Consider the following 27957-nt stretch of genomic DNA (forward strand, 5'->3'; position numbering starts at 1 on the left):
ATGTTGTTTTACACAAAAATATAACAATAGTTTTTATTATTATTATTATTATTATTATTATTATTATTATTATTATTATCAAATGGTTTTAAGTTAGAATATATACATCTTCAAATTTAGCATTTCAACTAAATATTACAATTTCAATTAAATAATTTTTAAGATTTACAAATAATGCATTCATAAAATAAATCAATAAACAAATGATTATAAAATAAAATTAAATTCATATATGATAAAACTAGAACTTATTTAAATTTTAAAAAATGATCAGTCATAGTTAAAATAAGTTGCTAGAAAATTTTTAAAAATATCAAAATTTATGTGTATAATAATGAGATTCAAGAGCGCCAATTAAATTTGGTAAACAAAAAGAAGTACCAATCAAAGAAAGAAAAAGAAAAAAAAAATGTTATTCTCATTGTATCGCGGTTAGGAAATTCATCACCATACCGTTGAAGATTTGAGGTTGTTACACGTCATTTATTTTCTCTTTCAAACGAAACCCAATAGTTTTGGGCAAATTGGGTGGTACGGAAAGCATTTCTGCAACTCACAATTGGGAAACAACCAACCTACAATATGCCGATCAAAAACAAAAATTTACTACATTTCTGAAGAAAAATTTTGTTCACCAACGGACAAGGCCTGTAAGCAAAACTAAATTGAAGGAAAAGCATTACAAGTCCCGTTAATGGGAAAATTTCAGCTATTGATAGCTTTATTTGCATTCACATTATACAATAGACGGAAATCTTGGAATGGCATGAGGCTCCCAACCAACGAATTTACTGCTTAATCAAGTTTCTAATGACATATGGAAGTATACCTCCATTGTTGAAGTAGGCTAATTCAACCTGCAATGGCAGACACAGTCAGCTGTGGTATTATAGAACTCATACTAAAAACGTGAAAAATGTATGTATAACATTAAGGGTTGAATCTGACATAAGCTTCTAACAGGAAGCATTTAGAAAGGAGAAGAGATAGAAGAGAGCGAGAAATTGATTCCCCATAAATATTTGAAACCATTTATTACCTCAGTGTCGAAGCGGACAGTGCAGGTGAAAGACTTCCCATTGTCAGTTGTGACAGTCACATCTTGGCCAGGCCTTATATCAGTTATTTTGCTTGGGAGATCTATGGTATAACGCTCGTGACCGGTCAGACCTAGTGTGTCTGCGTCCTCACCAGATTTGAAACAGAGTGGAATAATGCCCATTCCTACCAAATTACTGCGATGGATTCTTTCAAAACTTTTTGCAATTACTGCTTTTACTCCCTGTTATTCAACAAAGTTAGACAAAACAGGAGCCCAATAAGAATTTCTTTGTTGTGGCCAAATCAAGACTTACCAATAGCATTGGACCTTTCGCAGCCCAATCTCGAGAGCTACCGCTTCCGTACTCAGCTCCAGCCAAAACAATGGTGTCATGTCCTCCATCCTTGTACCTCTGAAATTACAGATTAAGTGCAGAGCTTAGTATTGAATAATTTGACTGCAGTTAAAGATTCATATTATATTCAAGATAAATATCTGATGCTGATTAAATCGTATTTCATACCAATTGAACCAAAAATTTGATTCTAATATTGACAATAATTGATTGGTTATCGTTTTTACTTGAAAACAAAAATTCTATGTAATGGAAAATGACAAGCAGAGCTAAGAAATCAAGATTTGTTTGTATTAAAATAACAAATTGGTATTATAAGAAATTGTAGTAGATTGAAGAACTCACCATTGCAGCATCAAATACACAGAGTTTCTCTCCTGTAGGGACGTGTATTGTCTTCGGACCCACTTCCCCATTCGACAGCTTGTTCACAAGGCGAATATTAGCAAAAGTTCCCCGAGCCATCACTTCATCATTACCACGACGACTTCCATAAGAATTGAAGTCCTTGCGCTCCACCTGACGGTCAAGTAGGTATTTTGCAGCAGGACTGTCCTTATGGATGCTTCCTGCGGGAGAAATGTGATCTGTTGTGATACTGTCACCAAAGTTCAGCAAGCAGTAGGCATCCTTCACGCTATGGGCTCCAGGAGGCTCCATGGTCATGTTCTTGAAGTATGGAGGCTCATGAATGTAGGTTGAGTTGGGGTCCCATGAGTACATGGTGGAAGAAGGCACTGAGAGCTGATTCCACATGGGATTGCCCTTTGTAACAGCCTCATAAGTACTTTTGAACATATCAGGCAAGACACTGGATTGAACAGCCTAAACAGCAGAGAAGCCCAAGATTATTAATTTAGTGCTTAAACACATGAAAATGGAAATTTTATGCAAATTTTAGGGTGTCTACCTCTGCAATTTCTTCAGTAGATGGCCAGATATCCTTGAAATAGACACTCTTACCATCCTTCCCAGTTCCAATTGGCTCCTTATCAAAGTCAATATCAACCTGGAAAATGGTCATAGTTACTCATTGATCATCAAGAATGATACTGCAAAAGCTGCTAGTCTTTTATCAAAAAAAAGAGAGCAACAAAACTAGGAAATTTTCAAAGATCTCCACCAAAAGATTGCTTCCTAAGTAATTTTGACACTCATGCTGTCATCTTAATGCACAAACCAACAAACAAAGCAGCAGTTGAGGCAAGATTTGAGTCATATTGTGGCTAATATACATACGGCATGAAGAAGAATTAGTTATTATAGAACACAAAAAGTACTAGCATGCACATATTCCAACAGCTCTACTACTAAAATTACATTTCCACACACCATTAAAAGGCTACGAGATTTGACTTGAAGCACAGTTATACATTGCATACAATGTTTGTCTTTTACCATCCAACAATGCAAATGAAATGAAATGCTCTGATCTATCTGAGTCAATGACAGTCTTCGACTCAATGCTTGTCTTTTACCATCCAACAATGCAAATGAAATGAAATACATGATCTATCTGACTCAATGCCAGTATTCCAGACCCTAAAGGAGATAAAATTAAGAAAGCTTAAGAACAGGTTAAGACTTACAAATAATTAAATAAAACATGGTGAAAAACAACTGATACATTTTTAGCAAGGAAAATTAAATCCAGATGCACAAGAATTAACTAATTTACAAGATAACCACCATTAAACCCTCCAACAATCTGAGTTGACATCAGATTATATGGATTATATAATGAGAACATAAATCTTAGTAAATATTTAGCAAATATAAGCGTCACCAGTAAACAATTAGATATTATGTACCGTGCCAGCAAGGGCATATGCAACCACTAAAGGTGGTGAAGCAAGGTAGTTGGCTCTTGTTAAGGCATGAACACGACCCTCAAAATTCCGGTTCCCAGAAAGCACAGCAGACGCTATAATGTCTGTGTAGAATATTAGATTAGTAACTAAAAAGCAGGACATTAAATTTGGCAAAGGAATATGATTAACACATTAAAAAGCGTGGCACAATGTTCGGGTATTTGCAAGCTTACATCATGCAAATTATGAATACAATAAAAGTTTTACAGTTATGAATTTCGATGGTACCATTTTCAGAAATAGCAGAGGCAACTGATTCATCCAATTCCCCTGAATTTCCAATACATGTTGTGCAGCCATATCCAACAATATTGAAGCCCTGCTTATTCAAATATTCTTGCAGCCCACTGCACCAAATAAACCAAAATTAATAAACAATTCTCTCATAATTATATAGAAATACTTTATAAAAAAATTATATAACTCCAAATCCACTTCAGATACAAGTAGAAATTAAGGAATACCTCTGCAGTAAATATTTCGTAACAACTCCCGAACCTGGTGCAAGACTTGTCTTTATCCAAGGCTTGACCTGTAGAACAATTATTTAAGCAAATTTATCTACGCACATTAATATTAACATTGATATGGTTCACGGAAAGGCAAGGAAGAGTGAATACAATGAAAAGAGATTTTCTTTGTTTTTAAGAAAAAAGAAAGAGTAGGAGATATTGTAGAGAAGGAAGAAGCAGCACAAACATATAACTATATAAATACCAAACCTGTAAACCAAGTTCACAAGCCTTTTTTGCAACAAGACCTGCCCCAAGCATGACACTAGGATTTGATGTATTGGTGCAGCTCGTGATTGCAGCAATCACAACACTGCCATGCTTAAGCTCTGCTGGCTGCCCGTGGAACGAAAATTTTGCCACTTTGTCCTGTGCCTCTTTTGGCACAGCAAACCCCTACAACATGGTAAGACATTCAGCAGAATGTTTAAAAGTTTTAACAGAAAGTGAATAATTCTATTATATTTATACCTGGAAGGAAAGAAGTTCTGATCAAACTCGGTCTCTTTCATTTCCTAACTAATCTTATTATTTTATCCTTTATTTTTCTACCATGTGGTTCTGGTGCTTGAGTCACCAGATTTTTGGAAAAGCAGTGTATGGAGTAAGTTCTACAAGAGAAAAGGGGTAAGAAGTCTGGAAACAGGGAAAAGAAAGAAGAGAGAGAATTTGTCCATATAAAGAGTCGTGTAAACATCTCATTAGCAAGGAGGCTTTGTTATACATGTTAGATTCATGATAGAATATTTAACACCCGTTACTAAGTTAGTGACAAAATATGTTAATAATTTTATTTGGAAAGTTATGTCACACACACATCATATGTAATCAAAGATATTTGGCTTTCAGATTTAAGCCAGGTAAATTTTACTTTTCTTGATCATCATACTTCATATCAAATTGCTTGTGCATTGTTCAACTAACGCCGAGAAAGTTAAAGAAACAAATTATCAAGCAATTCACAATAAATAATTGTTTGCTTAAAACAAAACAATGTGCACTAGTGAGGACACAGATGACAATAACTTAGAGGTGCAGCAAATTCAAAACTCACCTTGAAACCAACTTTATTATTAAGACAAGAACTCCAATCAGCCTTCATTTCTTTCAAAGGAACCCGGTCATGAGGTCTGAAAAGAATAGTAGCAGTTACATTCAACTAGTATAACACATCATATTTAACATATACACAAACGCCAAGGAAAAACAAGGAAGCTAATTCCCTGCCAAAACAAATGAGAAACAATGGCAGAAAAGACATACCTTTTTGGTCCTGAAATACAGGGTTCAACTTCCTCAAGGTTTAATGCTAGATATGATGAGTACACTCTTTCTTGTTGGGGCTGAAAGTATAAAGATCAGGTTGGGAGCAAAGCACAAAGTAGAAAAGGAAGAAATTAGACTAGTTATACCTGAATACAAGTGGAACAACAGGAAGCTGACAGGCGTAAAGGACAAGAAGTAAATATGAAAAGGGAAGAAAAGCTCTTGCCTCATTATAGTCAACAAACAGTTTATTTGCACGGAGAAATGATTCTATCATTGCCACCTGAATTTTAAGGACAAGAATGTCAACTAGTGCTTCAGCAATTGCAGATAGAAGGCAGTTATATGATGAAGTAGAATACTCACAGTTTCATCACTTCTGCCAGTCAATTTCAGATACTGCAAAGTAACATGATCTACAGGGAAGAATCCCATGGTTGCACCATACTCAGGAGACATATTAGCAATGGTAGCCCTGTCAGCCAATGATAGTTCACCCATACCATCCCCTACAAATTCATACAAAATTAAAAACTCTAAAGAATTTGAGAGCCAGACAATTAAGAAACTAAGAGAAACTTCAGATCAGCCCCATCAAAAGTAATTACCATAAAACTCAACAAATTTGCCAACAACACCATGCTTCCTTAGCATCTGTGTCACAGTTAGAACCAAGTCCGTAGCTGTCACGCCATTTCTTAATTTTCCAGATAACTTGAATCCAACAACACCTGGCAAAACCATGCTCATGGGCTGTCAAATTCAAAATAGATTAAATGTTAGAAAAGTATAAAAATTATAGAGATGAATATTCAAGCAAATGAATGAGAAGAACAAGAATGGTCTTGTTCAAAGAAAGTAAAATAAGAACAGTTGGGTAGAGTACAGGATTACAATTATTGTCAAAGTTGTTAAAGTATTATTTACCTTATTTCGTTAGAATGTTCAACAAAAAGAAAAATGAAAGAAGCCAAAAAATGGCCGCTCAATAAAGACTACCAATAAGTAATGAGAGATAAAGATCACATGCACACACATCAAATTAGCATGGCCACTTAAGTTAAACGAGACTTCAAAATCCTGCCATGAAAGTTCAGGTTCACTTTTAACTTTTAATTTTAGCATGTTGCATAGAAACACGAATTTGCAGTTATTCAACAGAAAAGAACCACATTGTACTCATCATTGAGGTACAGACTTTAACTGCAACAACTTAAATCATCATGAATCAAAGTCAATCAACAGCTTTTGGGGAAAAAATATTATTGGTCTATGGAAATACCTACCTGACCAAGCATGGCTGCCTCAGCTTCAATACCTCCGACTCCCCAGCCAGCTACTCCTAGCCCATCTATCATAGTTGTATGGGAATCGGTTCCAACCACACTATCAGGGTAAAGCATGCCGTCGGTGTTGAACACAACCCGTCCAAGATATTCAAGATTAACCTAAAATTTTACAGTGTCAGCTCACTTTGCACCATATTCACATAGATTAACTGTCTATAAAAATCTCAAATTAGTGACAAATGTAAGCTTATTCGTTCACCACTTAATAAAAAATTTATCCTACACAAGATCAATAAGGATATGTCCACCATTATGTCAAAAGTGTTTTGCATATTGCACTCTGTTTCCAAATTATACATACCTGATGCACAATACCAGAACCAGGAGGAACAACAAGCATATTACGGAAGGCAGTAGATCCCCATTTAAGAAAAGAAAATCTTTCCTTGTTCCTCTGAAACTCAAGCTCCATATTTGCTTGCACTGCATTTTCTGATCTTGTTACATCAACTTGAACTGAATGATCAATGACAAGATCTACTGGAACCTGAATACAATATATTTTCAGCAATATAGTATAAGGATAGAGTAAACAAAAAAATTATTGCACAAAAGACAGGCATGTTGTAATAGGACATTTCGCATTCAAAAGTGCATATTATTGAACAGATATCAATTAGAAAATTCTAGATAACTTCCCATAAATCATATATAAAGCAACCAGGATAAAAAATGGAACACAAAGATGTCTTGCACTGAGAACATATGACAAAAAGCAGTTGAAGATGATTTCATACTAAGTAGAACATTAATATGAAATGTAAAAATTTTCTCAAGATCCATTACCTTACTAAGCCAATAATATGAAAAGATTGCAATCTGAACCTATAGCAATCTAGAAACTGACCAGCCCTCAGAAAATAGAAAATGGTTGAAAATATTTCAGCCACTCTCGTCACAGTAAATATTCATGCAATTGACGTAAATAAACGCACCAACGGATTAATCTTGTTTGTATCACTGCCAAGCTTGTTCATAGCATCACGCATACATGCAAGGTCGACCACAGCGGGCACTCCAGTAAAATCCTACCAACAAGAAAGAATGGATTAAAGAGAAAAAAAAAACACCATCATTTGTTTCTTTTAGTAGAAAAGAATATTATATAGGTAGGTATGTATGTTTGTATGTATGTATGTATGTATTACAAAACTAGGCTTATCAAACACCTGCAAGAGAACACGAGCAGGCTTGAAGGGGATTTCGACTTGCTTTGGTGATTTATTTTCCCAATCAATAATTTTCTCAACATCTTCCTTCTTCACTTGAAAATTGTCACAATTACGAATGGCAGATTCAAGCAGGATTCTGATAGAGTATGGCAGTTTATCTATTAACAGAAACAAGGAACAGATATGATCGGTCACATAACTAACAGAAACAACTATATTGGAGACAGGCATGAAGTAGTACATTAAAGTCATCAAGTGAAGGTATATATGTCTAAGTTGTACGAGAAAATTTACCAATCCTTGGATCATTCAGGGCAGGCAAACTATAGAACTTTCCAAACTCGCCACCACCTGGCTTCGGAAGACTTGTCAACACTGCCTTAAAAGGATGTTCAGCAGCTGAAAATCATTAAAAAAAAAAAAGTTCACTAATAAAAACTCAGCTGATAAATTTTCAACTTTAAAATACTTCACATGATTAAAATCTTAAAAAAAAAATGTTATTTATATCATTCAAACAATCTTTTGTATTGACTTCATAAAACAAAATTATCCCTTTTATCCTGCAATTAATAATAATATATTAAATCTGAGACTTCTTATTAATTGAACCCGATCAAGCAACAGAAGACTTTGACTATGAATCGAAGACCTTAAACTAATCTAGGCCACAGAAATCAGCAAATAAAAAGTTAAATTTAAGCTAAAATCGATTCAAAATCAAGCAAAAGAAACAAGCTCCGAAAGGATTGGAGAACAGTACCCATAGTAGCAAACTTCCTCTCTAACCTTTCGATGACTGGATTAACGGCTCTGATCTGAGCACGAAGGCTAAGAGGAGATCTCCAATCGAGACGGTGGCTCCACCGCGGAACAGAGTAGTGGAAGGATCGAACGGCGGCGGAGGCAAGAGATCGGTGGTGGTAGGCAAGGGAAGGAGAGGTCGGATTGGTCGGACTGAGATTCCGAAACGAAGAAGGAAAAAGGCGAGTTCGAGAGTAAGAGAAAGCTGATCTTAAGAGAGAGGAAGAAGATGAAGACGAGGCCGTTACATTCATGACGTCAGACGATCAAGATCACTAATTCACATAAAAATGGCAGAAAGCAGTAATCAGAAGATAAAAAGGAAAGAAAAACAATGAAGGCAACCTAATAGAAAGTCATTGTCGGATTTATAACGAATGAGAAAGAGGGAGGCGTGTGGAGAGTGAGCGCAGCGGAACGATGGCCAGTTCAAAGCAATTGACTCCCATTTTTGGGGATTTTAATTTTAATCCGCCAATTGGGTTCTACCACGTGGAATTTTTCCTTTTTCTTTTTGTTTGGGGCGAAATGTTTCGGAAGTTTCGGCAGCGGCAATGGTCAAGAACTAATTTGCTGCGTCACGTGTGTCAACCCATTTGATTGCTCCAGTCATGTAATCAGAGCATATGATGTGGGAATCGGATGGTATTCCAGGGAGAAGTTGTGGACCGGTTGTCTACGTAATTGTAGCCAACGTTTGGAATCTTTTAATTTTCAAGGAGGAGGTGTCAAATCAACGGTTACGGTTCGCTATTCCCCACAGTGGAGATTGGGTTCTTTACGAAAAAAAGTCAAACACGTCAAAAAAAAATTAGAGTTTAAATTTTAATAATTGAAATAAATTTAAATGTAAAAGATCAATTTCAAATTTAATGATAATTTCGTAACTATATTAGATTTTAAATTGATATTTATATTTCAAAAAATATAAAAATTAAATCTATTTAAATTGTTATATAAAAATGAAAATTTATTTTTTTAATAAAGAAAAAAACCAATCTCACACGATAACATTTTCATTTCTCATATTTAAATCAGAAATTTTTTAATTCCTATTTTTGTTGAGTGTTCCATCTCATGTGCATTTACTAAGCAAATTAATACTTGACTTCCTTTTATGAATTATTATTTTATAATATATTAGTAATTATTATCACATGCGTCACATGTAAATTTTGTTGTTTTATTTATTTTTAATATATAATTATATATTTTATAAATAAAACTAATGAAATATATGTTAATCAAAATTTTCAAATGCTATCTCCGTTTTATACAGATGAATCAAACATCACGATTTTTTTTTATGTTACTTGGCATACAAAACGGTGCGTTTCGAGTTACATCAGTGGGCTTATTGTATAGGCCCAAATATCTGGGCTGGTAACTGCTCTTTCGGTTTTTTCTTTCGAAAGTTGGTTTTGTCGCATTTTTTTTTCTTCGTTACTTTTGCATTTGGCAAATAGCGAAGAAATTGTGGAAACGTTAAGAAAATCATTTTCTTCTTATCGTAGGATTCTAACTACAATGGTAGGTCCATAATTCAAACTTATAATAAACTGCACCTATCTTACAAGTTATTATCTATTTTAATTTAAAAATTTTAATATTTTATCTTATAAAAAAAATTTTATAAATTTGAATTTAAGCATGTACTTATATATTATAGTATATTATCAAAACAATTCGATATAAGATTGAAGTATCATAAATTTCTCACAATAAAATTCAAACCTAACACAAAACACATAAGTATAGAATTGTACATACAAAACCTCAAAATTAAAGTCATATCAAAAGTTAAAATTCTAAAAATAGCTTATACTGTATAGTATTTAACTCCATCGAAATTTTAAAAGTGACTCTCAAAGTATAGCATTTAGTTTCATTCGATTATAATTGTCCTAAAATCATTTGTAAAGATCTACATTTAATCTGTAAAATATTATCTTCTTTGACCTAAAGATCTTACGTTTTTATTCAACAAAAAATATCTCACAAATTTAAATTTAAATATCTATTTGTATATATCTTCAAAAGATTTGGATGTCACGTATTGTCAACTAGATTCTGATTGCTGCAATTGACTCAGGAATCATTCCTGGAAGTACTGAACTATTATCTGTTGAACATGAACTACACCAGTAAAGGGTCTAGGAGGGAGAAGGTAACTGTTAAGAGTTGCAACTAAAACTTAAGTATTGTCGGACTTGTAGGCTTTTTGGGCCACCAAGGAGTTGCCATTGCGCCATATGTTACAATTGTGTTGAAAAATTGGTCCCCTGATCTGAGGGAAATATGCAGATGGAGATTTATACGTGCATGTGTTAAATATGGCACCTTGGTTCCTTCTACAGCTAACCTGGCTTCACATGTCAAAAGCTGAAACCCTGAAAAACATAAATGAAAGCTAGCATCAATGTGGCTCAAGTGGGAATCATTTTCAGAGCTATGATACATATTGATACTTCGATATTTACAATGCAAAGAAAGTGATTGGGTTCATTCATTACATTGATATGTGTCCACATAAAGTGGATGGGCTTTCACTCTGAAGCAGGTGGAGCTGTTTCCTTGGTGAATAGAATGGCAGAGACCACATGATACAATGGGGTCTTAGACAGGGAATGATGGGTGGATTGGATTATGATGGCTGCTTGAGATGGGCAGTAATGTTGGCATTTATGGTGGTTCATCATGTGGAACCACCATGTTACATATATAATGGCTTTTCATGGGTCTACCTGAATTATTTTCAATGAAAAATGAATCTACATAGACAGCTTCAGCTTCCTTTATTGTAGATCAGCTGCATGGGCTTGCAGCAGATATATTTTACTTTGTTTAAATACAAGAAAGTGGGAAATTATGAATACTCTTCAAAGCTCCAAATCAATGAATCTTCTGTATTATAAATATCAAATTAATGGTTCTTATTGTATATCAAATCGAATTCGTTTAACTCAATTTTTATATATTAGTGATGAAAATTTTAAACCCTACAAACAAAATTAAAGAATTCACTAATTCATTTATTAATTAATTATAATTTTCGTTTCGATCCCTTATTTTTAACCACTAAAATACTCCAAGGATCCATTCCCTAAACATATATGAGATTTTAGTGATTGATGATCTTGGAGATCACAAAAGGGGATCTGAAATGGAGGGTTTGGTTGAGACAAATGTGGTCCAATTTTTATTGCCAAATCTATATATTTGCATTTATATCATATCTTTGATGATACCACTTGGACCTTGTCCCAAACATTGCCTACATATCTCTTTCAATAGGTACATCAAACATTGCCTACTTAGCTGAAAGCCTGAAATGGAGGGTTAGCCCCTGATTTTGAGATTTTGTAAATTAATAATGTATACTTCCTACTAATACTTTTTTTTAACCTATAGAAGTTAAAAGAAACTAAAATAATTAAGAACATGTGTCACTCATTTTTTTTCTAATACTTTTCAATTGAGAAGATTCCATTTGAATGAAAAGTCGTTCAATTCCGTACAAATAAATTTAGCAATTCATATCTTTGATACGTATTAGTTAAAATACAAAAATTATAATATTATAATTCATATTAAATAAATTAAATAAAATTTTTTTTTATATTTTATCAAACTTATATATGATATTTATCAATTTTAAATTTTTTTATTTTTTTATTTTTTTAATCATTATATTATATCTAAAATTATCAACTCAAGATACTTAACAGGTTATCTTTACTTTTACTTTTTCTTTTCTTTTCTTTTTTTGTACAGAGCCATCTTTACTCTTTTACGTTAAAGCTAATCTTATTTTATTCACTTATGACATTAGAACTATGACTTTACCAACTTTATACAGATCTTTCCATATCAGAATGACTAACCCTTGACTACATATATAGGAACCCTTTCTTTATCTCCATTCTTTTAACCTTTTGGTGTTAACAAAAAGAAAAGAAAAAAAAAAGAATTAAAAACCCAATCTCTGATTTTCTTCCTTAGACAAAAAGTACAATGCAACTAAAAGCAATGAACAATCCTGGTCTTATCATGACACCCATTTCATGGATTATCTTAATTCGGATGCTGAAAATACAGTCATTATGACCGGAAGATGGATTGATTGTTGGCTGTCCTGGATTTATGAAAACATGTTTGGCAACTCCTTTTAATGCCATAAAGGTAAAATTTCTTGCTCGACTATGGATGCTCAATTAGGACAAAATTATACCATAGGATGAGAAGGAGAAGAAAGAAACAATTTTTACTTCAATGAACTATAAATAGCACGAATTATTATGGGTTTCAATAGTTAAATTTAACGATTTATGTATTTATGTTATATTTATATTATGTCAAATATATATAAAATATATAAATTATAATATCAAATTTTATATCCTTATATAAAGTATAAAACACATTTTTTTTAAGAGCAAATATAAGTGTTGATGTAGGGTATTAATGGATATGGTTAATGTTGAAAAATAAGATAAATTGAAGGCTCATTTTCTTTTGGACACTCCTAAAAAAATTTTCAAAAATACTCAACCTAACTTTAAACCCGATTTAAAATAAATTAATTTTATAAAATTGGATTGAGTCTGAACCCGTCAAGTACAAATTAAATTACCAACCTTAATCATTGTTGTCAAAATATCAAAATTTAATTTTTTTTATAAAAAAAATCATAATTTAAAGATTAAAAAAAAGTTACAAATATATTTAAATCTAAATTTATCATATGTTATATTTTAAAAGTGGTTAAATGAACTAATTTAATTAACTTTGGGTTCAAAATATCAAAATCAAGTTTAATCTATTTAGTCAAGTGATTAAGAAGCATGATTTAGTCTTATTTGCATAAAAAAGAAGCCAACAGATATTTTGTTTTTATTTAAACCTTATTTATTTTTTTCCATAATTAATGAAATTGGAAAACCACCATTTTCAACAAATACAATATATTCCATCAATGTCCCAATAATAGGTTAAGTAAGGCATGCACGTGTCTGCATATGCATAAATAAATAAATAAATAAATATTAAAATCATTAATTATGTAAATTTGAAATAATTTTTCACCTTATTTTAACCTCAAATCCAAGATGCATGGTTGTAAGAACAGGCTTAAATAAACATCCCTCCAAAAAAACAAGAAAATAAATTTTATGACGAAATTGCCCTTCAAGAATCCTCTTTTACCTCGAATAAAAGGGTTGTCCCCATATTTTACGGGCACCACCCCACCAAAGGGGATATACCCCTTTTCATCGGGTGATTGTTGATGGGTGAAATGAAAGGAACAACAAGTTAAGATCTTGTTAACCACATCATGACACGTGTCAGATTCCATGTGAGGTGGGACCGGCTGTCCCGGTTTGGCCTTTGCTCTCTGCTGCTGCATGCACCACGTGATATAAAATGCATATGTCACGTGATTAACGGACAGGGGTAAGATCTAGTGAAGTGCTTCATCCAATTGTTTTTTGCCACGTCGCGAGATGTTTCCTCTTCTCACGTGTACTTGACTGTCTTCTATCATTATCCCATTCTCGTCCCCTTCTTTGTCTCTGGAGTAATGAGCTTACTTATCGGTTAATCTCATGTTAAGGGAATCTAAATCTTATTTTATTAATTTTTTTTTTAATAATGGAGGTCCAAAGCTTAGAAACAATTGAAGAAGTAAAAATCATAGTGTTGGAGATAGAATTTTAATTTTGTGAAAATTTATTTTTATAAGAAATAAATTATTAATTTGGATTAAGTTTTGGATTTTTATTCTATTATGTTTAAGAGAAATGTTAGTTGAAATATAAATATTTGGTTTAGTGATTTTTACATGATTTTTAATTAAAATGATAAATTTTTATTTTTTTAATAAATAAAAAGAAAAAAATATTAATTGATATCCATTAACATAGATTAAAGTGATATTTATAAAAATAAAATTTGTATTTTTATATTTGATGAATTTGTAAAAATTCGCATTCAACCTATGAAATATTATCTATTTTAATTCTAAAGTCTCATGATTTTATCTCATAAAATAAACTTCACAGATTTAGATTTAAGTTTCAACTTATATATCATAATAGATTATCAGAATATTACGATGTAATATTAGAATGTTATAAACTCTTTTGTTAAAGTTTAACATTTTCATCAAATTTAGCACAAAATACACATAAAATCACAAAATCAGAATCATATCAGATATTGAAATTCTAAAAATATTTTTTATCATATAATATTTAGCTCCCTCAAGATTTTAAATGTTATTCTCATAGTGTAACACTTAATTTCTGTTCAATTAATGATCACTCTAATCATCGTGTAACATTTAACACCCTTAGGATTTTAAAGATGGCTCTATTAGTGTAGCATTTAATTTTTGTTTGATCGATGATTACTCTAATGTCATTTATTAAATTCGTATTCAATTTACGAAGTATTATTCACTTTAACCAGAATATCTCATAATTTTTTTTTACAAAAAATATTTTATAAATTTAAATTTAAATATCAACTTATATATCATAATAAATTCTCAGAATATTTAGATATGAGATTAGGATGTTATTGAAATATATATTATATTTAACTCATTTATCCAAAATTTTTTAATTAAAAATAATTAATATTAATACTTTTTGTACATATAAAATAACAAAAATTAATAAGACCTTATGAATTTTTATTCTCTTTCATCTCAATAACCAAATTCAAAAACTTTTAAAATTTAACAATGATCTCATTTTGAAAATAAAAAATCAGTTAGTCCTACTAATAAATATTTTGTTTTGAAGTTTAAGCTTTTCATCTCTTCTTTCTTGCACTCGATTCATTCATAATCATCAATTAAACTAAAAGACAAAGACATGGACTGTTTTGAGATCTTAAAAGATTATAACTTTACGTGCAATGTTGGAAACACATGTAATTTAAAAAAAAAAAATAACAGATAGAATTATACCATTACACTATCCTTTTATCATGTGAGACGAAATGGGTTTTGTTGACATTTATACCTATAAAATAAATGCATGGCTTATTACCCTAATTAGTGGTGGTAACATTCGAACGTGATCGGATTTAATTAAAATTTTTAAATAATATATAAAATTATAAATTTTTAAAATTTGATTCAAATTTGAATTAAATTTTTATACGATTTAATTTAATTCAAACAAAATTTTATCGATTATGTTCAATTTATTAGTTTTTAAATTTATTTTATATATATATATTACTTTAATATAATTTTTAATATTTAAAAATAAATTTAGATATAAAATAATTATTTTATTTTATAAAAATTAAAAATATATAATTCAATTTGTTTTGGATTTTTTTTTATTTTTTACTTCTCAATTTGAAATTAATATATACATTTAATATATATCCGAACTTAATCCAAATCGAATAAAAAAAATTAATCTGAATAGAACTGAATATTATAGTTTTGAATCAATTTTTTATTTTTAATTTTTTTTTCACCTCTAACATGGCAAAAATATGATTAAATTAGCAATTTATTTTTTATTTTTAAGTTTAGATAAAGGAATGCTACTCCATTTCAAGATCAAAACATATTGCAAATCTGACTTATATTAAACTTACAAAATTTTCAATAAAAAAATCGAACTTTAATTTTAAAAACGAAATATTTTATCTTTATATATTCTTATAACCCAGCCGTTAGCAATTTTTTTTGGATAAATGGCAAGCTGTAATTGAACCAGAATGCATAAAGGATCATCACCAAAGAGTGTTTTACAAATATCTTAAATTGCCATTTTAGTGTGAAAGAAAAAAAAAAAAACTAGGTAAAAAATAATTGGCTTTTTAAAGTTGCAATTATTATGCTTAAATAATGGCATTTATAAGAAAATAAATTAAGTAGCAAGAATCAATTACTGACATGAAACTGTATTTTTGTTTCAGTTTTGATTTTAGTAAGGATAGAATATACTTTCAGACTTTAGTATTTTATGGATATTTAAAGATCATTATGTGGTTTACTTTTCATATTTACATTTTTTAAAGAAATTTCTCATTAATCAATAATCATTTAATAGATTTGACAATTCGTGTATTCGTATAATATAAAATACTAAAAATTTATGTTTTTTATCGTGTTTTATATGAAATTATATGTTATAATTCGTATCGATATGAAAATAATAAACACATTTTTTTTATTTTGTTAAACCTATTTATAATTTTTACTAAAATTTTAAATTGTATTTGTTATCATATTTTTTATTCATATTATTTTTTTATCATATCACTGTGTCATAGTTAAATTTGTCAGACTTATCATTTAAGGCTACCATGACATGATAAATATTTATTTATGAGCTCTGAAAAAATAGATAATTCAACAAGAATAAAAGGGGTAATGAGATGCAAGAGCTCCTATGATTTTTTATTGTTCTTTATATTAAATAAAAACTAATTTTTAAATAAATTATGGTATTCTTATTTTCTTTATTTTGGATTTGAGAGAATCAACAATGTGAGCCATTTTGATTAGAAAATTTCCATTACCCCAATAATTTTTCAAAAGGTTTCTATATTTTTGTTTCTTGTAGCCAACAAGTTTCTACATATGATATTGGAAAATACATAAGTCCATGGTAATTTTATCTTATTATTTTCTTTATCCAATATGTGATGATTGTTCCATTAGTATTCTATCATGTATCATGTGTATTCGAAGAGACATGTATTACAATAACTATTACTCTTGCATAAATTTCATAATTACATGAAAAACAAAACCAAATTTTTTATAAGTGTAAATCTCCCATATGAATCTTTCATTAGTTTCTTTCAAAGAAACTTATTAACAACAATGCTCATGTGATTTATTAATAAAGTGTTAAAATTTAAATTTGAATAATGAGAATCCAATATATGATAATTTACATTATAAAAAAAATCTCAATTATAAATGATTGATTTCACTTATAAAGGCATTAATGATGAATTTAATAATTTGTGTATTTGTATCATATAAAATATTGATGATTTATATATTATTGTCATGTTTTACATAAAAATTATGATCATAATTCATATTGATATGAAAATATAAAATATATATTTTTTATTTTATTAAACCTATTTATAATTTTTACTAAAATTTTAAACTAATTTTATGTTTTATATTCATATTATTTTTATATCATGTCATTATGTGATATTTTAGATTGTCAATTCTATTTAATGTTAAGGATAGATTCTTATAAATTGTTTTCTTTTTTTTTTATTATTATTATTCAAAAACAAAATGGAATAAAGGGCATAAATGTCACAATAAAAGGGTGGCTTTCACTCTAGACTTTGTGATATTTTAAATTATCAATTTTATTTAATGTCAAAGATAGATTCCTATAAATTATTATTTTTATTTAAAAAAATGGAATAAGGGCATAAATGTCACAATGAAGGGATGACTTTCACTCTAGACTTTGGAGCCAAAGCCAATTTGATTTAATTAACAAACAATTAACAAAAGAAGCTTATAAAATTGGATTAAGAAAATAATATTATCATAGTACTAATAAATAAACAAAAATCAAGCAAAGGATGGTTTGGTAAATTTGGTTGAAGAAGAAGAAGAGAAAAGCGGTTAGTAGTGGGTCGTCTCTCACTTCTGTTCAACCTCCCTTGCCTGCAAAGTTGAGAACTTTGTGCAAAAGAATCAATAGACAGAAGAAACCACGCAAACCAACAAAAAAAGGGGAAGAAAACAGAGCAAAAACAGAGGACTCTGTTTCTGTTTCCTTCTCTTCTTTTGCTTCTTCTCAAATTTGGAATTCTTGGGAGTCATTTTCTGCAACTGGTTCACTTTGATTTTGCTCAAGCTTCCTTTTTTACATATGGGTTTTCTCTCCTGTCATATCTAGTGGTGGAGAAATAGAAGGGAATTGAGATTTAAAGTTTCAAAAATGTCTTTTAAAAGTAAAGGAGAGCAATCCACTAGAAGTTTTGTATCAAAGAAATGGACTTTTCTTCTTTGCTTGGGCTGTTTCTGTGCTGGAATGCTCCTTACCAATAGGTATCCATTTTCTATTCTTCTTTTATTTTTCAGTTTCATTGAATTCTCAAAGTTTGTAACTTTTGGCTTTTCTTTTCTTCATACCAAAGTTTTTCTTGCTTTAAGATCTATATTTAGCTAAACTATGTCAGCTTGCTTTGGTAATAGATTTTTTTCTCATTTTCTAAAGATGGGTTGTTTTGAATTATTAAGAATTTTATTTTTATTAGTGTTATTCAAGTTTGTGTTTATTATTTCTGCCTATCAAGGCAAAATGGATCTAACTTTTTTTTTTCTTATATATATATATATATGTGTGTGTGTGTGTATATATGTAGTTTTTGAGGAGGTTTCCATTTTTTTTTTTTTTTTGGTAAAGGAGGATTCAAATTTGCAAAGTCAATTTTTAATTTTTTTTATATTGATACAAAGGTTCAACTTTTTCAGATTGCTATTTTTGTTTATAAATTTGAAATTAAAAACATTGCAGTCTTGTTATCCACGGGGGCGAGTGAAATTTGCATCCATAATTAGGATTCATGCCATTTTCAGAATTTCATGGCAGGAACAACTCTGACACATGCTATACATAGCTGTAGTATTGGTTTACATCTGGTTCTGGTAGTTGTAACTGGGACTGTTTTAATGAGATTGTATAGGCGTGTAAACCTCTTAAGTGTTTTCATTTTTAATGCTTCTATCTAATTGTGCGGCTTTTAATGTTGTTGTTTTATTTTTGTTTATCAAAGTTACATTATTGAAAATGATTGTGCAGTAGCATTAAATGGTTCCAGTAGAGAACCTTGACTTCATTGAAAATAAATTTTTGGTTGACTGGTTTCTGTTTTACAGTTAGAATTTTAGTTTCGTTTGTTTATGAAGTGGTTGTATTGTTGTAGATCTTATTGAGGTAAGATATGATGGCTTATTAATGTGTACAATTGGTAACAGGATGGGGACCGATCCTGAATCTAAAGGTATCATGCGGACAACTGCAGTAGAAGCTGAAAACTTAAAACTTATTTCAGAGGGTTGTAATCTGAAAGCTGTGAGTATCTTAATTACATCATATAAACCATTTTTTTTAACTCGGATGTAGCATTTAATAGGTCTGGGGTTCGAATCCTAACATCTGCAACCCCTTCCTCTATTCCCAGGCCACGTCCGTGGGCCTCCTTTTTGCCAAAAAAATATAAACCATTTTTTTTTTTTGTTAATCGGCCGAGGTTTTGCAGTTTTTAAGTTGATTGGGTTCCTTTATTTGTATCAGAAAGAAGAAAAGCATGTATCTAAGGACATCATTGGAGAAGTTTTTAAGACTCACCATGCTATACAGTAAGTGTTCCTTTTGTCTTCTTATGCTTGATTTGATTTTAAAGTGGCCTGATCAACAAATTTATCATGTTGTTTTCGGTGTAGGACATTGGGTAAAACTATTTCCAACTTAGAGATGGAATTAGCTGCTGCAAGGGCAGCACAAGAATCCTTACTCAGTGGTTCTCCATTAACCACAGAAGTCAATAGAGCTGAATCATCTAGGAAGAGAAAGTATCTGATGGTTATAGGAATTAATACAGCTTTTAGCAGCAGGAAAAGACGAGACTCAGTTCGTGCTACATGGATACCACAAGGTTGTTGGATTGATTCTTTCTGACCCTTCTCTTCCTTACCCTATTCCTTTAATTCACATTAGCCCCTTTCCCAATGTTCTCATGCCATTGGCATTGCTGAATTAAATCTGTTTTTTTGTTTTTTCCTTCCTAAAACTAATGGAAAATAGGTGAAAAGAGGAAGAAATTAGAGGATGAAAAGGGCATTATCGCTCGCTTTGTTATTGGACATAGGTGAGGGCTCAATTCTCCTTCTATTGTATTTTTTCATAAGTGAAAAGTATCATATCCTTCAGCATGTTTTTCTTATTTTAACATGCTGGTCCTCCTCTTAAATACTTCATTGTGAATTTACAGCCCTCCTGTTTGGAAGCGTTACATTTTCTGCTGTTCTTAGGTTATTATCTCAGTTTCATTCATTATTGCCTTTGAATCTTTTTTGGCTACTAGTTTTGAATCTTTATCCACAGGATGTCCTGATGTGCCCTTTGTTCTTTCTTGTGGTCTCATCGGTAGACACTCTAAATTGTGCTATAAGCAATAAAATTTACTTGTATAGATTCTTGATTTGAAAAATTCTTAAGTCTGTTTCTGAAATCATTTATATTATGCATGGCAATGATAATGTAAAAGTGGAAACTAACAGCAATGATAATCCCAAATTACGAATTTAAGAATTAAATGTATACTTTTATGTAATCATTTTTTCTATGACCCAGTGCCACTACAGGTGGTATTTTGGACCGAGCAATTGAAGCAGAGGATAAGAAGCATGGAGACTTCTTGAGGCTGGTAGGCTGTTTTAGCCACTGTTAATCTTTTTTATATAGGCTGTTCTGCTATAAATATGCTTGCTTCTTTAAGAAAATTCCATTACTATTTACTCTGACAAAAGAATGAACAAGCGAACTCGGTAATATGGTGTTTAACATGTGAGCAGGACCACGTTGAAGGGTACCTTGAATTGTCTGCAAAAACTAAGATATATTTTGCTACTGCTGTAGCTTTATGGGATGCAGATTTTTATGTCAAAGTTGATGATGATGTCCATGTAAATATAGGTAAGTTTTGTTTATATGTTTCCTACTTTCCTGTGAGAATTAAGACACTCCCTGCAGCTAACAGTAATTAAGTGTTTTTTTTTTATTTAATTCTTGGCCATTTTAAATCCTGATCTCCTGTAAAATTGCTGCAGCAACACTCGGAGAAACTCTAGTTAGACACCGAAAGAAACGACGTGTGTATATCGGGTGCATGAAATCTGGTCCCGTCCTCTCTCAAAAGTGAGCCAATTATCTGCATATTTATTTTTTCTACTGCAAAAGATTTTTGAGAAAGAATTCCGGTTTTCTTAATTATTATGTTATGGAATAGGGGAGTTAGATACCATGAACCTGAGCACTGGAAATTTGGCGAGGCAGGAAACAAATATTTTCGGCATGCTACTGGACAGTTGTATGCCATTTCAAAAGATTTGGCCACATATATATCAATAAATCAGTAAGATCTAAGAGCCATGTTTGTTTGAAATTTAAAATGAAGCTTATGTGTGTCATTTTTGTAGTAATGATAATTGTATACTTGCATGATTATGCCAGGCATGTTCTGCACAAGTATGCTAATGAGGATGTTTCACTGGGATCTTGGTTTATTGGACTTGATGTAGATCATATCGATGATCGGAGACTATGTTGTGGCACGCCACCTGGTAAAGTCTTTATTAGTTGAATGATTCACTGTATGATACACTGAAATCCATTAGTTCTTTCTGAGAGGTGGCACATTTCTAGTGACAGCATTCATTTTTAGTTGAAGTAAACATTCATTCTCTCAAATCTCGTGTTAGCTAAAAGCAAGGAAAGCTTATTGCATTTCCCATTTTTGCCTGATACAAACTATGGAATCAGTTTGGTCTAACAAACGTATTCTAAATGCAGATTGTGAGTGGAAGGCCCAAGCTGGGAACATCTGTGTTGCTTCCTTTGACTGGAGCTGCAGTGGAATTTGCAGGTCTGCAGATAGGATTAAAGAGGTTCATCGGCGGTGTGGGGAAGGTGAGAATGCTTTGTGGAGTGCTACTTTCTAATAGGCAGCTTCATGTTCTTCCTAACTCAGGAGGATGTTAAGCTAGGGTGACCCCAGCAGCAGGCATGCAAATCTTCTTCTGTGGTTTAATGAGTATAGAAAATGTTACATCACAGGAGAGAGAGAGAGAGAGAGAGAGAGTGAGAGCTTTGTAATGGTGGCGTTATGATTTTTGTAGAAGGGAAGTGTAAGAATAGCAGCCCAAAAAGGAAGCGGCTGTCACCAACCTCCCATTCTTTCAGGCTTGAGGGCCAATTTGTAAGTTATAGTTCTATAAACCTCGTAATAAATAGAAAATATTTTTGGTCCCATTTTACGTCCTTAATCATCCATTTATGCAACTATGGGAAACATTCTCTTTTTATTGATCTCCGAATCATATTTCTTGTCCTGCTAATATATCTATAGGTACTCAATGATAGACCTAACAATTCATGTATTTATATTATATAAAATATTGATAATTCGTGTATTTATATCATATTTTACGTAAAAATATATCATAATTTTATAAATACAAAAAACTAAATATTATTTTTGTTTTTATTAAAATTTTAAACCCTATCATTTTCTTTTTGTTTTTAACGATTTGATTAACTTAAAAGGCTTTAACAAAAAGCTTGGGAATGAAACAAGATTTACGAGAGAATTATGGTTCTTGTACAATTGACGTTGGGAAACAATCATGTAGCCTTGTCTTGCAAAAGGTGAGACTTCAGAGGAATTAAGCAAAATGATATCAGAAAGCCGATGCTCCTTTGAACCTTCAACACTCTTCTCCATCGTTCAAGCAGATTCCATCATATTGAATCTGGCTTAAAAGGTGATGTTGACTTCATGTTTGGTTCTCCAAAGTATAACTGAGTTCAATTCATGAACTTGGTGGCAATGGTTATATGCGGCTTGTTTGATAGTGATTCCTCGTATGATTACTCAGAAGAGAACTCAGGTGAAAATATGCATGATTACATGGCAATCCAAGACTCCATACAATTCAACATGCAAAAACCTCTCTTGCTCTTGTTCAGATTTTTTTTTTATGATCACACATCTTCCGTCCATGTCATAACCCTTATATATATATATATATATATATATATATATATATATATATATGTGCAGCTCAAACAATTGCAAACTCGTTTGTTTTATGTAGCTCATTTTGTGAAAATTTACTTCAAAACCACTAATGAAAATGTGAATTTTACAAAATTTTTCAACAAATCCATTACCATCCTTTTTTCTTTATGAGGATATACATAATGGTAGAAGTGTTTATATTTTAGTTTTAATTGAATTAATTGATTGAATCGATTTAATTCAATTAATCGATTGAATATTAAATTACTTTCGATCGGTTAGTGAAAATAATTTTTTAAAAATTCAACTTTCGATTAATTCGATTCAAAAATTGAATTAATTAAAATTTTAATCGAATTATAACATAATCCAAATATAAAATGAAAAAGATATGAAATTGATTATTTAATTTAATAAGTTATAAGAGTTTTTAACATAATACTTAGTATTTAAATATTTTATTGAATAATTTTATTTAATTTATTTAAAATATAAAAAATTAAGAATTTAAAATATAATTTAATTTAAATATATTTATTATTTAATTAATTAAAAAAATTAACTGAACCAACTGAACACTCTTACTAACGGCAAATTGTGTTTTGTAGAGAGTTTATATATAAAACAGAACAAGATTGCAAAATTCAAAGAAGGGTACAATTCATGAATCTATCTAGCTGGGAAAGGCCTAATGTCCCTGAGGAAATCGGGCACTTATGAACCAAAACCATAAGAACAATCCCTTTGGTGGTCTTTCAGTATCCTTCAGCATCACATTCCCGTAAGGGCACTTCGTAGGTTCTATTTGGTATAATCAATTTTCGAACGATGTAGCTTTTTAATTTTTTTTTTTTGGTAGTAATTGTCAGATATTTTAAATTTATCTTTACTCATGAAATCTAAAATTCATTGACATAAGTCTAAATACAACATCAAATAGTCCTACGTGCATTAAAGTAATGCTAACCAAATGGTTCTTAAAGTTTAGATTCATACTTTGATATAAGTTACATTTGACAATTTTAAATATAATATAATGATATATTATATTGATACGATACAAAAATAAAATAAAAAAATTATAATTTAAAATTTTAATAAAAATTTTATATGAATATGATAAAAACAAAAAAAAATATTTATAATATAATAATTTTTATATTATATATATATTTGACATGAAACAAAAACTATACATGTATACCAATTATCAAATGTTCCAACATGCAAAGGACATTAATCTAAGCATTATTTATCAGGAAAACTAGGAAAAAAGAACAAAAAAAAAAAAACTAATAAACCCCATAGTTACGCCAGCGTAGCAACATAATGACACATCTCCACATTATGTAAAACCTTGTCTTCTGCTCCTTTGCCATACTGCCATAGCTAGACACCTCTTTTTGCAGCTAGAAAGCTCCTTCAAGCCCCGAGTCATGGTGGCCATTTTCGCCGCTTGCATGTCTGTCTTAGGATCTCAGCTCCAAAGGTTCAGGCCTCTATTAATGGAAAACAATGGTCCAAGATACATTCCAACACATTTGATCTTACAGGAATGAGTTGGGTCCAAAACTTGGGCCAAAAATGTCGATGGGTCGCATTTGGAGAAGTGACTAAACCTTGGCGAACGCACCACTTGGGAGTTGGGCCGGGGCTCATGACCAGTAGAGGTTTCTAAAATCTAAGGACTTGCTCCTTCAATTCTCACCGTCCGTCAGGCTATTTTGAGCCTGGACCCCTGCACTGTATTTTTATTGGTCTTTCACTTGCGTCGTGAGAATGAGTGGCAAGAGTGGGTCACCTTTCTTATTTTCTTTTATTTAACTTATTATCTCTACGAAATGTAAAATATTAAGAATGATAACGATTTAAATAATATCATATTTGATTTTTTTAATAATATATAAAATTATAATTTTTTTAAAATTTATAAAGTTTAAATCAAATATGTCTATTAATTTTTAAATTTTTTATATATTATTTTAATATAATTTTTAATATTTAAAAATAAATTCAAATATAAAATAATTATTGTTATTTTATAAAGATTTAAAGAATATATAAATTAATATAAATATATAATATGATTTTATTTATTTATTTTTATTTATTATTTTTTAATCTAAAATTCGTTCCAAATCCAATTTAATCTAAATTAAATTTAAAACAAACTTATTCAATCCAAACTAAATATTATAATTTTAAATGGAATTTCAATTTTTTCAAAATTTTTCTTACCCTTAATAAAAGTTATCAATGCTTTCAATTTAAAACCAGCTCAATTTTAGTATTAAATATGATTTGAGAATTGATTCAAAATGATAATATGTAAGGATAAATATATTTTTATAGTGGTTAACTGATATTTTCATTTATTATCTTAAATTACATAATAAAAAAAAAAAAACTTTCTTATTAATTGAAAGTCCAACTTTGTTAGTAATTAAAAAAAATTAATTTTACATTTCTTCGTTCCATTTGAACGATTTTTTACTCAGATCATAGCTTTGAAATGTTATAATAATTTTTTTTATCATTTAATCGTTAATGTGACGCCATCACGCATTTGTCAAATGTTTCGCGACTTTTAAGAATTTCATAATTTAATGACGACTGAGTTTGACGCAAATACACTGTTTCTCTGTCCCTCCTTCAGTGTGCAACATTGTCTTCTTCTTTCTTGATTTTTTTTATATAAATATTAATTGATTAATTTATTCCATGTTTGATTGATTGAAATCTTTCCCTTTCTTTTTGGTTGCAGGATTTGTCGCTATGGCAAAGAGTTCCTTTAAGTTGGAACACCCCCTTGGTTCGTCTTTATATGCAATTTCTGTTGATCTTGTGCAACCCTAATTTCAATATTTTTCATAATTAGTCAACTCCAACCCTTGAAATCTTCTTTCTTTTATCTGGTTTTTTTTTTTTTTTTGTTGCAATTCTTTATTTTTATATTGCTGTTGCTTTTCCTGGAATAGAAACAATTTTGAACACCCAATTTAGAGAAAAGAACAATTAATTATTAGGGTTTAGAAAAGGGGCTAATTATCATGTTATATTTGTGATATTGAAGTGTTTTTTTTTTTTTTTTTTTTACCAGAAAGGAGGTAGGCTGAAGCTGCTTGCATTAGGGAAAGTTATCCGGACAGAATCCCGGTATGTAATCTTTGGTTGCTTTGTCTTTTAATGCAACTTATATTTGTGTTTTTTCCTATGATTGAAATGTTACATTGGGGTTTGATTGTTTGGTGTAGGTGATTGTTGAAAGGGAGGAGAAGAGTGATGTGCCTGATATTGATAAGAAAAAGTCAGTTATTGTTACTCTACTTGTTCTTTTTTTTTTTTTTTTTTTTCTGTAAGAATTTTATGTTTTGTTGGTTTTAATTTGCTTATATGTATTATGTTTTCGGGTTTTGTTGATATTTACATTTCAAGCTGTTCGAAATATCTAAAGTAATGGTGCTATTGAATATATGTTAATTTATGCTTTGAAATGTAAGTGATCTCTTCTAGTAGTTATTGTTGCTGACTGTCCAAAATTTTCTTCTTTTTGGTGTATTATGGTTGTGATTTTGGTTACTGAATCCTCTAAACTTTTTAGTAGTTGATTCCTGTGGATTGTAACTAATTTGGATAAGGATTTCCTAGCTGAAGAAAGAGTTGTCAACCATTTCTTGATGGGGTTTTGAGGAAGGAAAGATATCATTGAAACAATCTCTTTAGGTGCATGAACTTATATGCTTTCAATTTGATTTAATGAATCTTTTTTTGTATTAGTTTTTAAGTTCGCCTAGTCTAATGTACCTGCATGTTTGATATTGCCCTGGCAAGAGGAGGAAATCTTAAAGTATGCTGTTAGTTATGGCAGCTAGATAAAATGAATATGTTAATGATGTTGGTTAGGTAATTTTTAATGATCATATCTATTTTCTTTTATCATCTTAGTTGACATATTCTGTTCGATATGATGTGACTGTTTCATACTTTGCAGAATAAAGCATATTCTAGTATAAGATGGTGTCTTTAATATGATCATTGATTCAATATTTTCCTGTTGGAACGTGATTCTCCATTCCTTCCCTGTATTTCACATTTTCTTCATTCGAAACTGAAGGTTCTCCTTTGGGATTAATGCAGATATCTGGTTCCAGCTGATCTAAATGTTGGCCAATTTGTCTATGTTGTCCAGAAAGCTCAGTCCTGAGAAGGCTATATTCATTTTTGTGAAGAACATTCTACCACCGACTGGTGAGATGAACCCTTTTAGATCTCTCAGTCCTCTTCTTGTATTTCTCCTGTTACCAGTTTTGTTAAATGGTTTACTGTCATTGTTGGTTCAGCTGCTGTGATGTCTGCCATATACGAGGAAAACAAGGATGAAGATGGTTTCCTTTACATGACTTACAGCGGGGAGAACACATTTGGGATCATCAAGGTATATCATATATGACCAAGGGATATCCATGTGAATATGACTTCCAAAAAATAAAATTAGTTTAAGATGTAAATCCTCTGTTCCTCTCTGCTAGGTCTAGGTGGATGTTGCTTTGCTTTTTATTACTTATTAGTTCAATATTCCCTCGCAAATGGCCTCCTCTGACGATTTCTTTTAAAGTTGTTAAATAATTTATATGAACTAAACAAGGTTTGCCTCCATATGGATGTGTGCCATGTTGGTTTGATACATACATCTTTCCAAAATTTTCAAAATTTTCTGTTTTTGCTATACTGATTTAAACTTTTCTACTATGCAGACTCTTTTA

At 30.8% G+C, this 27957-nt stretch overlaps 2 protein-coding genes and 1 pseudogene across 4 annotated transcripts; 2 read left to right on the top strand and 1 right to left on the bottom strand.

Moving 5' to 3' along the window:
- Window positions 1–583: 583 nt before the first annotated feature.
- On the bottom strand, window positions 584–8713 carry LOC111289097 (aconitate hydratase, cytoplasmic). 2 transcript variants are annotated; one of them, XM_089760082.1, is made up of 20 exons: window positions 8357–8713; window positions 7862–7966; window positions 7565–7725; window positions 7331–7423; window positions 6697–6882; window positions 6333–6494; window positions 5655–5799; window positions 5413–5555; window positions 5273–5329; window positions 5044–5123; window positions 4835–4910; window positions 3991–4176; window positions 3733–3800; window positions 3497–3615; window positions 3209–3330; window positions 2308–2406; window positions 1743–2222; window positions 1356–1454; window positions 1040–1282; window positions 584–857 (listed from the first exon to the last, which is right to left on the bottom strand). In XM_089760082.1, the coding sequence occupies exons 4-20, from the start codon at window positions 7382–7384 to the stop codon at window positions 789–791; spliced, it is 2388 nt and encodes a 795-aa protein (XP_089616208.1). In that variant the 5' UTR covers window positions 7385–7423; window positions 7565–7725; window positions 7862–7966; window positions 8357–8713; the 3' UTR covers window positions 584–788. The 2 variants fall into 2 exon arrangements, with proteins under 2 accessions (XP_089616208.1, XP_022735702.1); XM_022879967.2 differs by having other exon boundaries at window positions 8331–8713.
- Window positions 8714–18024: 9311 nt separating this feature from the next.
- LOC111287347 (putative beta-1,3-galactosyltransferase 2) lies at window positions 18025–22425 on the top strand. Its single transcript, XM_022877842.2, has 11 exons — window positions 18025–18440; window positions 19371–19467; window positions 19690–19754; window positions 19839–20050; window positions 20200–20263; window positions 20749–20821; window positions 20970–21090; window positions 21225–21312; window positions 21404–21529; window positions 21628–21737; window positions 21967–22425. Exons 1-11 carry the CDS (start codon window positions 18331–18333, stop codon window positions 22113–22115), a joined length of 1215 nt encoding a protein of 404 aa, XP_022733577.1. The 5' UTR covers window positions 18025–18330; the 3' UTR covers window positions 22116–22425.
- A 3135-nt stretch (window positions 22426–25560) lies between these two features.
- LOC111287490 (autophagy-related protein 8C-like) lies at window positions 25561–27850 on the top strand (annotated as a pseudogene). Its single transcript, XR_016341814.1, has 6 exons — window positions 25561–25849; window positions 25959–26006; window positions 26295–26350; window positions 26449–26501; window positions 27332–27442; window positions 27535–27850. The product of XR_016341814.1 is annotated as an autophagy-related protein 8C-like (transcript).
- The last annotated feature ends 107 nt before the right edge of the window (window positions 27851–27957 follow it).

Source organism: Durio zibethinus, chromosome 4 (genome assembly GCF_047325235.1).
Source record: "Durio zibethinus cultivar Kanyao isolate XHJ-2024 chromosome 4, ASM4732523v1, whole genome shotgun sequence".
Taxonomy (NCBI): domain Eukaryota; kingdom Viridiplantae; phylum Streptophyta; class Magnoliopsida; order Malvales; family Malvaceae; genus Durio; species Durio zibethinus.

Bases quoted from the DNA above. Each gene is read 5' to 3' on its own strand.
- LOC111289097 (XM_022879967.2), bottom strand. From the start codon at position 8,625: ATGAATGTAACGGCCTCGTCTTCATCTTCTTCCTCTCTCTTAAGATCA. The intron at 7,726-7,861 runs GTAAATTTTCTC...TTCTGTTAATAG, and splicing joins CCTGAATGATCCAAGGATTG to ATAAACTGCCATACTCTATC. The intron at 6,495-6,696 runs GTATGTATAATT...GTAAAATTTTAG, and splicing joins GTTCTGGTATTGTGCATCAG to GTTAATCTTGAATATCTTGG.
- LOC111287347 (XM_022877842.2), top strand. From the start codon at position 18,331: ATGTCTTTTAAAAGTAAAGGAGAGCAATCCACTAGAAGTTTTGTATCA. The intron at 21,091-21,224 runs GTAAGTTTTGTT...AAATTGCTGCAG, and splicing joins TGATGTCCATGTAAATATAG to CAACACTCGGAGAAACTCTA. The intron at 21,738-21,966 runs GTAAAGTCTTTA...TTCTAAATGCAG, and splicing joins ATGTTGTGGCACGCCACCTG to ATTGTGAGTGGAAGGCCCAA.